At 47.6% G+C, this 11,330-nt stretch overlaps 1 protein-coding gene across 4 annotated transcripts; it reads left to right on the forward strand.

The window, feature by feature from the left end:
• Positions 1 to 280: 280 nt before the first annotated feature.
• On the forward strand, positions 281 to 11,205 carry LOC148381233 (janus kinase and microtubule-interacting protein 3-like). Of its 4 annotated transcripts, XM_088363870.1 has the most exons (12): positions 281 to 330; positions 454 to 531; positions 2,376 to 2,464; positions 5,969 to 5,998; positions 6,189 to 6,356; positions 6,469 to 6,545; positions 7,013 to 7,189; positions 9,537 to 9,779; positions 9,926 to 10,163; positions 10,401 to 10,594; positions 10,719 to 10,832; positions 11,064 to 11,205. In XM_088363870.1, exons 7-10 carry the CDS (start codon positions 7,064 to 7,066, stop codon positions 10,406 to 10,408), a joined length of 615 nt encoding a protein of 204 aa, XP_088219996.1. In that variant the 5' UTR covers positions 281 to 330; positions 454 to 531; positions 2,376 to 2,464; positions 5,969 to 5,998; positions 6,189 to 6,356; positions 6,469 to 6,545; positions 7,013 to 7,063; the 3' UTR covers positions 10,409 to 10,594; positions 10,719 to 10,832; positions 11,064 to 11,205. The 4 variants fall into 4 exon arrangements, with proteins under 4 accessions (XP_088219996.1, XP_088219997.1, XP_088220000.1 ...); XM_088363871.1 differs by lacking the exons at positions 281 to 330; positions 454 to 531; positions 2,376 to 2,464; positions 5,969 to 5,998 and having other exon boundaries at positions 6,319 to 6,356; positions 9,926 to 10,142; XM_088363874.1 differs by lacking the exons at positions 281 to 330; positions 454 to 531; positions 2,376 to 2,464; ... (1 more) ...; positions 6,189 to 6,356; positions 7,013 to 7,189 and having other exon boundaries at positions 6,528 to 6,545.
• Positions 11,206 to 11,330: the final 125 nt, after the last annotated feature.

Below are 11,330 nucleotides of genomic sequence, written 5' to 3' on the forward strand. Positions count from 1 at the left end.
CAGTAGTTTAAAACGAGGGCCCTTCACTCAATCTTTAACCCCAACCCCGCACGTTGTGTTGTATCTGTGAATGTTGGTTGTGGCCAAATGATAGTTTTCTTTCATTCGTTTAGGTTCCAAGAAAACTTGATGTAACTCTACTTTTAACTGCCGTTTCAGATAAGCGGGTATTACGTCGCAGTCATGTGCCGTGGATATGACGTAATTGCCCGAACCTCCGCCAAAATTCAAATCTGTTGGCGCGATGGCCGTGAGCCACTGAGCAGCGACGATTATCAACAGAAATATCTTTATTTTCTGCTTGCAACTGGACCGTCTAGAGCGTACACGGTAAGTAACACTCATTGTGTTTAAGGAGATTTACGTTTGTAATAGCAGAAGTGTAGCCGCGTTGCGTTGTACGTGTGAAAATTGGTCGAGGCGAAATGTTAATGTTTAATTTCATTCCTTTAGGTTCCACGGTGTTTGTTGGCTGCAAGTTTTCCACTGCAAGAAGAGGCTCGTATCATTGACCAGGAGCGAGCTACAATGGTGAGTAGCCATAACATTTATGTTAAACACTTCCTATTTCATGTCTAACAGTACTTGATTTAACAAATAACCATAAATAAATACAGTGTGGGCACTGAAGTTAACATATGTGATTATACTGCCTAATCTGTCACGGAGTAGATTGTTGCAAAGTAATATAAGATCCAAAGTTGTAATTCAGAATAGTTTTCAAAAGAAGGCCATTAGAATTATATACAAGTCTGGTTACCCTTAACATAACAACAAGCTATTAATTAAATCACAAATTCTTCAATTCAAAGATTTGGTAGATTATCAGACAAATAATGTCTAACAGTAATTGATTTAACACATCACGATAAGTAGATTGAGTGTGGGCACTCTCAAGTTAACAGATATGATTATACTGCCTAATCTGTTACAGAGTATGTTGTTGCCAAGTAATGTAGAATAGATCCAAAGTAGTAATCCAGAATAGTTTTGAAGAGGCCATTAGAATAATAAACAAATCTGATTACCTTGAACATAATAACAAGCTAAGTGTTTAATATGTCCTATGAAGTCAAAATTGGGCACCATCATGTGGTGAAATTTGGAATTGCATCACATCCAATTTTGCCTGGGAACAAACAGATTAAATAAATCTTAGTTTTGAATAAGCCACTCCTTCTCAAACAAGTAAACTCTGCCCATTTCGCGCAGTAGATGTTCTGTTAATATCTAGTATTTATACAAAGTCATAATTTAAATTGCTTTCAACCTTCATTCATCGGTTCAACCAACATTACTCGCTCTTATTACCAACTTGTATTGATTTAACTAAGCGTTTAATACTTCCTATCAGGTCTCAAGGCAAGATTTGGCAAAATACAATTTCAGCAAATCCAATTTTGCCAGGGAACAAAAATAGATTAAATAAACTAAATAAGTCTTCTTCCCATTAAATAAATCAGAAAAGTCTGTCTTGTAACCAGTCCTCTTCAAACAAGTAAAGTCTGCCCATTTTGTGCCGTAGATTTTGTGTCTATGCCTAGTATTTAAACAAAATCCTAATTTAAACGACTTCTTTCCTTCATTCACTTTGGAAATTTGGAATTGCAGCAAATCGAATTTTGCCAGGGAACAAAAATAGATCAATTAAACTAAATAAGTCTTCTTCCCATTAAATAAATTAAAAAAGTCTGTCTTGTAACCAGTCCTTTTCAAACAAGTAAAGTCTGCCCATTTTGTGCCGTCGATTTTGTGTTAATGCCTAGTATTTATACAAAATCATAATTTAAAGGACTTCATTCCTTCATTCACTTTGGAAATTTGGAATTGCAGCACATCAAATTTTGCCTGGGAAGAAAAGTAGATTAAATAAATTTAATAAGTCTTACTACTTCCCATTAAATAAATTAAATACGTCTTACTTGTTCCCACTCCTTTACAAAAAAGTAGTTTAAAACGAGGTCCCTTCACTCAACCTTTAACCCTATTTATTCACCTTCTAGGCTAAGTGTTAAAGGGTAAGTGTTAAAGGCTAAGTGTTAAAGGCTAAGTGTTAGAGGCTAAGTGCCAGAGGCTAGGCGCCAGAGGCGAGTTTTTGTGGGCTGAAGTTTTAGTGGGGTTAGTGTGAATACAATCCAAAAGAATACAACAGAATACAATACAATAGAATATAATACATAGATTAAATTCAATAGCTCTTACTACTTCCCATTAAATAAATTAAATACGTCTTACTTGTTCCCAATCCTTTTCAAAAAAGTAGTTTAAAACGAGGGCCCTTCACTCAACCTTTAACCTCAACCCCGCACGTCACATTGTGTTGTATCTGTGAATGTTGGTTGTGGCCAAATGATAGTTTTCTTTCATTCGTTTAGGTTCCACGGTGTTTGTTGGCTATGTTTTCCACTGTCAGAAGGATGAAAATACAAAGTACAACGCTTGGACGTGGGCGAAGACGTCACCGGTGAGTCCTTCCTTCCTATTTATTTACCTTCTAGATGCTAGAGGCTAAGTGTTAGAGGCTAAGTGTTAGAGGCTAAGTGTTAAACACAATACGAACAACACAACGATACTGCACTGAACAACACGATACCGCACTGAGAAACACGATACCGCACTGAACAACACGATACCGCACTGAACAACACCATGCCGCACTGAACACCATGCCACACTGAACAACACCATCCCGCACTGAACAACACCATGCCGCACTAAACAACACCATGCCGCACTGAACAACACCATGCCTCACTGAACGACACCATGCCGCACTGAAAGACACCATGCCGCACTGAACGACACCATGCCGCACTGAAAGACACCATCCCGCACTGAACACCATGCCGCACTGAACAACACCATCCTGCACTGAACAACACCATCCCGCACTGAACAACACCATGCCGCACTGAACAACATTATGCCGCACTGAACATTATGCCGCACTGAACAACACCATGCCGCACTGAACAACACCATGCCGCACTGAACAACATTATGCCGCACTGAACAACACCATGCCGCACTGAACAACACCATGCCGCACTGAACAACACCATGCCGCACTGAACAACATTATGCCGCACTGAACAACACCATGCCGCACTGAACAACACCATCCTGCACTGAACAACACCATTCCGCATTGAACACCATGCCGCACTGAACAACACCATCCCGCACTGAACAACACCATCCCGCACTGAACAACACCATGCCGCACTGAACAACATTATGCCGCACTGAACAACATTATGCCGCACTGAACAACACCATGCCGCACTGAACAACACCATGCCGCACTGAACAACACCATGCCGCACTGAACAACATTATAACGCACTGAACAACACCATCCCGCACTGAACAACACCATGCCGCACTAAACAACATTATGCCGCACTGAACAACATTATGCCGAAATGAACAACACCATGCCGCACTGAACAACACCATGCCGCACTGAACAACACCATCCTGCACTGAACAACACCATCCCGCACTGAACAACACCATGCCGCACTGAACAACACCATGCCGCACTGAACAACACCATGCCGCAATGAACAACACCATCCCGCACTGAACAACATTATGCCGCACTGAACAACATTATGGCGCACTGAACAACATTATGCCGCACTGAACAACACCATGCCGCACTGAACAACACCATGCCGCACTGAACAACACCATGCCGCAATGAACAACACCATCCCGCACTGAACAACACCATGCCGCACTGAGCAACACCATGCCGCACTGAACAACACCATGCCGCACTGAACAACACCATGCCGCACTGAACAACACCATTCCGCACTGAACAACACCATGCCGCACTGAACAACATTACGCTGCACTGAACAACACCATGCCGCACTGAACAACACCATGCCGCACTGAACAACACCATGCCGCATTGAACAACACCATGCCGCATTGAACAACACCATGCCGCACTGAACAACACCATCCTGCACTGAACAACACCATGCCGCATTGAACAACACCATGCCGCACTGAACAATACCATCCTGCACTGAACAACACCATCCCGCACTGAACAACACCATCCCGCATTGAACAACACCATCCTGCACTGAACAACACCATGCCGCACTGAACAACACCATGCCGCACTGAACAACACCATTCCGCACTGAACAACACCATGCCGCACTGAACAACACCATCCTGCACTGAACAACACCATCCCGCACTGAACAACACCATGCCGCATTGAACAACACCATCCTGCACTGAACAACACCATCCTGCACTGAACAACACCATGCCGCACTGAACAACACCATGCCGCACTGAACAACACCATGCCGCAATGAACAACACCATGCCGCACTGAACAACATTATGCCGCACTGAACAACATTATGTCGCACTGAACAACACCATGCCGCACTGAACAACACCATGCCGCACTGAACAACATTATGCCGCACTGAAAAACACCATGCCGCACTGAACAACACCATCCCGCACTGAACAACACCATGCCGCATTGAACAACACCATGCCGCACTGAACAACACCATGCTGCACTGAACAACATTATGCTGCACTGAACAACACGATCCTGCATTGAACAACACCATGCCGCACTGAACAACACCATCCTGCACTGAACAACACCATCCTGCACTGAACAACACCACCCCGCACTGAACAACACGATCCCGCATTGAACACCATCCCGCACTGAACAACACCATGCCGCACTGAACAACACCATTCCGCACTGAACAACACCATGCCGCACTGAACAACACCATGCCGCACTGAACAACACCATGCCGCACTGAACAACATTATGCCGCACTGAACAACACCATGCCGCACTGAACAACACCATCCCGCACTGAACAACACCATGCCGCATTGAAAAACACCATGCCGCACTGAACAACACCATCCTGCACTGAACAACACCATCCCGCAATAAACAACACCATGCCGCACTGAACAACATTATGGCGCACTGGACAACATTATGCCGCACTGAACAACACCATGCCGCACTGAACAACACCATGCCGCACTGAACAACACCATGCCGCACTGAACAACACCATGCCGCACTGAACAACATTATGCCGCACTGAACAACACCATGCCGCACTGAACAACACCATGCCGCACTGAACAACACGATCCCGCATTGAACAACACCATCCTGCACTGAACAACACCATGCCGCACTGAACAACACCATGCCGCACTGAACAACACCATTCCGCACTGAACAACACCATGCCGCACTGAACAACACCATCCTGCACTGAACAACACCATCCCGCACTGAACAACACCATGCCGCATTGAACAACACCATGCCGCACTGAACAACACCATCCCGCACTGAACAACACCATGCCGCATTGAACAACACCATGCCGCACTGAACAACACCATCCTGCACTGAACAACACCATCCCGCACTGAACAACACCATGCCGCACTGAACAACATTATGGCGCACTGAACAACATATGCCGCACTGAACAACACCATGCCGCACTGAACAACACCATGCCGCACTGAACAACACCATGCCGCACTGAACAACATTATGCCGCACTGAACAACATTATGCCGCACTGAACAACACCATGCCGCACTGAACAACACCATGCCGCACTGAACAACACCATGCCGCACTGAACAACACGACGTCGCACTGAACACACGACGCCGCACAGAACAACACGACGCCGCACAGAATAACACAATACCGCACAGAACAACACAATACCGCACAAACAGTTTTAGATAATATTACGTCGCAGTCATGTGACGCGGACATGACGTCAATAGGCGGAACTCACAGCAAAATTATATCCGTGGGCGTGGCTTGCAACAGGAAGTAGGAAAGCGGCAGTTCTGGCAAACAAGACACAGCTGTTAGTAACACGATGACTAACAAGGCAAATATTTTTGTTTTCAGCTTGCAACTTGACCGTCTAGAGCGTACAAGGTAATTACAACTGTTTTTTTTTAGCCCTGAAAAGCGAGGGAGTGTGGCGTTTGGGAGGAATGTCGAACTCGGCGTCTGCTTCCAGCCACAGACGCCAAATTTCGACGATTATTTCGACTGGTCAACGGTTGTAAATTATTGCGTTGACTAAAAACTTTATTTAACTCTACTCTTAACTTTGCCGTTTCAGATATGCGGGTATTACACCGCGGAAATGACGTCAATAGGCTGAACTCTCGCCAAAATTCAAATCTGTGGGCGCAATGGCCTTGAGCGAGACACCGGATACAAACACGACGATTATCAACAGAAATATCTTTATTTTCCGCTTGCAAGTGGACCGTCTAGAGCGTACACGGTAAGTACAACTCATTGTGTTTAAAAAGATTTACGTTTGTGTAGTTTGCGTTGCGTTGTATCTGTGAATGTTGGTTGAGGCTAAATGTTAATGTTTAATTTCATTCCTTTAGGTTCCACGGTGTTTGTTGGCTGTATGTTTTCCACTGCAAGAAGAGGCTCGTATCATTGACCAGCAGGAGCTACAATGGTGAGTACCCCTTTCGTCTTCCATTTATGTTAAACACTTCCTATTTCATGTCTAACAGTACTCGATTTAACAAATAACCATAAATAAATACAGTGTGGGCAGTCACGTTAACATATGTGATTATCCTGCCTAATATGTTTATCACAAATATGTCACTAATCACTAATATGTTTATTTGTTTATCACAACACCTTTGGACCTTCAGCAATCGATTATTTACCTTCATCTACATAGAGACAGAACGATGGTGTCTTAAACATCTCATTCATTTCACCAAATAACTTCACGCAGGTGGATAACGGCCGTCTCGGTCACGCTATGTTGCGTGATGCAGTTTTGAAGAACCAAATGCATTTATTCAATGACTAAGTCAAGCTAGTTCTATGTTTATGATGTTGTAAGTTACGGTACCGATTGAAGTTGAGTTCGAAGCCAGTGGAAAACAGCGCTGCGTTTGTGCTCTCCAGGTACAAATGTTGTGATCTCTGACTGACGACCGGGCGAGACTCGAGTAAGAGATGTCCAAACGAGCTCCGGCAGGGCGGGCCAAGGCGGAGCGAACGGACGCCCTTCAGGCCGCCAATGACGAGCTGAGAACCAAACTGATGGACGTCCAGTTAGAACTTCAGCAGGAGAAGAACAAGGTGAAAACCTCAACAGACAGACACTGCCTGCCTCCCTGCCTGCCTCCCTGCCTGCCTCCCTGCCTGCCTCCCTCCCTCCCAGTTTTCCCGATGTAGATTAGACATGCGTGTGCCATGACTGTGTCAGCCTACATCAACAAATGCACCGAGGACGTCAGCACCACTAAGAATATCATCACCCGGGGCAACCAACGACCCTGGATGACTGAGGAGGTACGTCAAACGCTACGAGCGCGGAACTCTGCCTTCAAGTCTGGCGACAAGGAGACACTGAGGACAGCGAGAGCCAACTTGAACCGTGCCATCAGGATAGCGAAGCGAGACCGCAGTCGAAAATTTCAGGATCGTTTCCACGACGTCAAAAACATCAGGAGTATGTGGCAAGGCATACGGGCGATTACAGACTACAACTCACCCTCCCCCCCCCCGGTGGGTGTAGTTGATGCTGACTTTCTAAATGGTCTAAATAACTTCTTTGGGAGGTTCGAGGCACTAAACGGCACTCCAGCAGTTAAAACTGTCCCCCATCAGGAAGAGGAGGTACTCTGCCTTGACTCCGCCGATGTGTTGAAGACCCTGAGGAGAGTCAACCCCTGTAAGGCCCCTGGCCCCGACAACATTCCTGGGCGTGTGTTCAGGGAATGTGCAAGTCATCTGGCTGGGGTCATCACAGACATTTTTAACACCTCGCTGGGCCAAGCCACAGTGCCGGCGTGCTTTAAGACTGCCTCCATCATTCCGGTGCCGAAGAAACCTCAAATCACCTCATTTAATGATTACCGGCCTGTTGCACTGACTCCGGTTATGATGAAGTGCTTCGAAAGGCTGCTTAAAGGTCACATCGTTTCCAGACTCCCCCTATTATTTGACCCGTTCCAGTTTGCCGACCGGCAAAACCGCTCCACTCAGGACGCCATCTCCTCCGTTCTTCACCTGAGCCTGGCTCACCTGGAGGAGAAGAACACCCATGTGCGGAGGCTGTTCCTGGACTTCAGCTCAGCGTTTAACACCATCATCCCACAGCATCTGGTAGGAAAATTGGAACACCTGGGCTTCAACACCCCCCTTCGCAACTGGCTGCTAGACTTCCTCACCAACAGACCTCAGTCAGTCCGGGTCGGACAGAACACCTCTGATGTCATCACCCTCAGCACAGGCTCCCTTCAGGGCTGCGTCCTGAGCCCCCTGCTGTGCACCCTGATGACACACGACTGCGTCCTCAGGTTCACCACCAATCACATCGTGAAGTCAGCAGACGACACAACGGTGGTGGGGCTCATCAGAGACAACAACGACCTGGACTACAGAGAGGAGGTGGAGCAGCTGGTGGGCTGGTGCAGAGAAAACAGCCTGATCCTGAATGAGGAGAAGATGAAGGAGATCATCGTCGACTTCAGGAAAAAACAGCCTCACCACGCTCCACTGATCATCAACAGCTCAGCTGTGGAGGTGGTCAGCACCACCAAATTCCTGGGGGTCCACATCACAGAAGACCTCACCTGGACTATGAACACTACGGCACTGGTCAAGAGGGCACAGAAGCGCTTGTACTTCCTGCGGAGGATGAGGAGAGCCCACCTGCCCCCACCCATCATGAGGACGTTCTACAGGAGCACCATAGAGAGCATTCTGACAAGCTGTCTCTCTGTGTGGTGTGGAGGCTGCACCGCCTCCGATTGGAAGAACGTGAGGAGAGTGGTGAGGACAGCAGAGAGGATCATAGGGGCTCCTCTTCCCTCCATTCAGGACATTTCATCTCAGCGCTGCATGTCCCGTGCCCGTAACATCATCAATGACCCATCACACCCCCACCATGGACTGTTCTCCCTGCTGCCCTCTGGGAAGAGGTTTGCAGCATCCGCTGCAGGTCCACCAGGTTCTGCAACAGCTTTTTCCCTGCTGTCATCAGACTGTTGAACACTAGAACTGTTGAGCTCTAAACTGAACTCTGCATCACACATTCACAGAACTGTACTTTATGACACTACGGACCTCTATCTTGCACTATCTCGCACTACCAACTTTACTGAACTTGTATAAACCCTTTAAATAGAAGTTTAATACATGGTTTAGCATTCCTCTGCACACTCTTGAATACTGTTTTGCCTACTTGCACTATTGCATAATTATCACTGCTGCACTTTATACTTATTTTTAATATATATATATATATATATATATAGTATATATGTATATATATATATTTTCATAGGGTATGTTACTTCTATTCAACTGCAATATCACTACTTTGTTGTAAGACGTATGCAACGGAATTTCGTTTTGTATGCACCATGTGCAGACAAGATGACAATAAAGTTTGTCTAAGTCTAAGTCTAAGTCATGTCAGGTCAGCTGTCTGGAGAGAGAGAGAAGTCAGGACCTGCGGGCGGAGCACCACCGTGCCACCGCCGCCATGACGGAACTCAAAAGCAAACTCCATGAGGAGAAGCAGAAAGAGTTAGCCATTACCAGGGAGACATTACTGCGGCAGCATGAAATGGAGCTGATGAGAGTGATCAAAATCAAAGATGGAGAGATCCAGCGACTGAATGCCTTGGTCCTCAGCCTGAGGGACGGCTCCATGGACAAGGTGAGCCGCTCTATCCGTGTCTGACTATCCGCACGCCACGTCGGGCTTCGATGCGGCCGCTACCGTATTGTGTAGCTTGTCCCCAGTAAGCGTCGCGGCGCTCCGTTGCGGTCTCAACGGCCCGGTGTGGCGCAATGTCTGCTCAGGTGAGGAGGGGGGGCGCTTTGCTGGCGGAGGTGGAGGAGACGCGGCGGTGTCGGGAGACCGAGCGGTGTCGCCTCCACCAGGAGCGCGGAAGAAGCCCTGGCAGCGGCCCAGCAGGCCTGGCAGTCCCGAGCGGCCGAGCTCCGATCGGCTCATCACCAGCATCGGGAGGAGCTGAGCCGAACCAAGAGAGACTGCGAGAGGGAGATCCGCCGACTGGTAGGACTGATCAGATGCGCGGTGCGTGGCTATGTTCCCAATTTCGTTGTATACCTGCAGTGCAATGACACCTAAGGCATTCTATTCTATTCTATTTCACAAGAAGAAAATGTCCGGTTGCTCGCTTCGCTTTTGTCACAGCAAAGGTGTTCTAGTCGATTCAAGAAAAAAATTGGCCGGTTGCTCTCTTTGTTTTTGTCACAATTCTGGCAAATGAGTTTGCCCGCCTGCCTGAGCGCTCCCCGTTTGTACATCCAGACGGATGAGATCAAGCTGAAAGACAGAGCGGTTAGTGTTTTGGATGAAGCCCTGGGGCCGGCCACGTCCACCGCCTTCAGCTGCAGACTCAGGCTGCCGAGCAGCAGATCGCTGCCCTGAGGGATTCCCAAAGGGCGGGCCTAAACTACCCTGGAAGTGGGGTCAACGCCGCTACTAGCAATCCTCTTCATTGCGTAAGCCACCTCATCACACACTTGCAGTACGCATGACTTAGTTCGTTGCTGGAGGAAGGTAGCACAAAAACAGTTTTGAACTTTGAACGAGTGCTTGTGTGTGTGTGTTGCGGGGCGTTTTCAGTCTCAGGAGGATCGGGACACGCGACGGTTTCATCTGAAAATCGCTGAGCTCAGCGCAGTCATCAGGAAACTGGAGGATCGAAACGCCCTGCTTTCTGAAGAGCGCAATGAACTGGTAATTTATTGACGGCACGCTTGAAGGTTTGCGCTACGTTTGATGCGCGCCATCCAGCGAGGCACCCATTGCGCTTGCTTATTAGTTGAGCGGCGCGGCGAGTCGGTTGCCTGGTAGATGTCTTTTATTGGGAGCCAAAGCCACGATTCCGTTCAAACCGATGCAAAAGGAATGGATACGTTCTGGCCCGCGTGTTGTGCGTCTTTCACATCCCGCACTTCATGCTTGCAGCTAAAGCGACTGAGAGAAACAGAAAGCCAGTTTCTGCCACTCCTGTACAAAAACAAACGCCTGAGCAGGAAGAATGAAGAACTCTCGCTGGTGCTGTGTCGCCTTGAAAACAAAGTGCGCTTTGTCACCCAGGAGAACGAGGAGATGGCAAGCTTGGTAAGTCGACGCGGACAACGGCGGCGTGCCAACAGAGTCCACTGCATTTGTGTTCCACAGAGAAGGCCTAGTTCGCTCAATGACCTGGACCGCGGTTGCGGCCAGCAGGAC

The sequence above is a fragment of the Syngnathus floridae genome, chromosome 20 (genome assembly GCF_059516105.1).
Source record: "Syngnathus floridae isolate MCC-2025c chromosome 20, RoL_Sflo_1.0, whole genome shotgun sequence".
In the NCBI taxonomy this organism is placed as follows: domain Eukaryota; kingdom Metazoa; phylum Chordata; class Actinopteri; order Syngnathiformes; family Syngnathidae; genus Syngnathus; species Syngnathus floridae.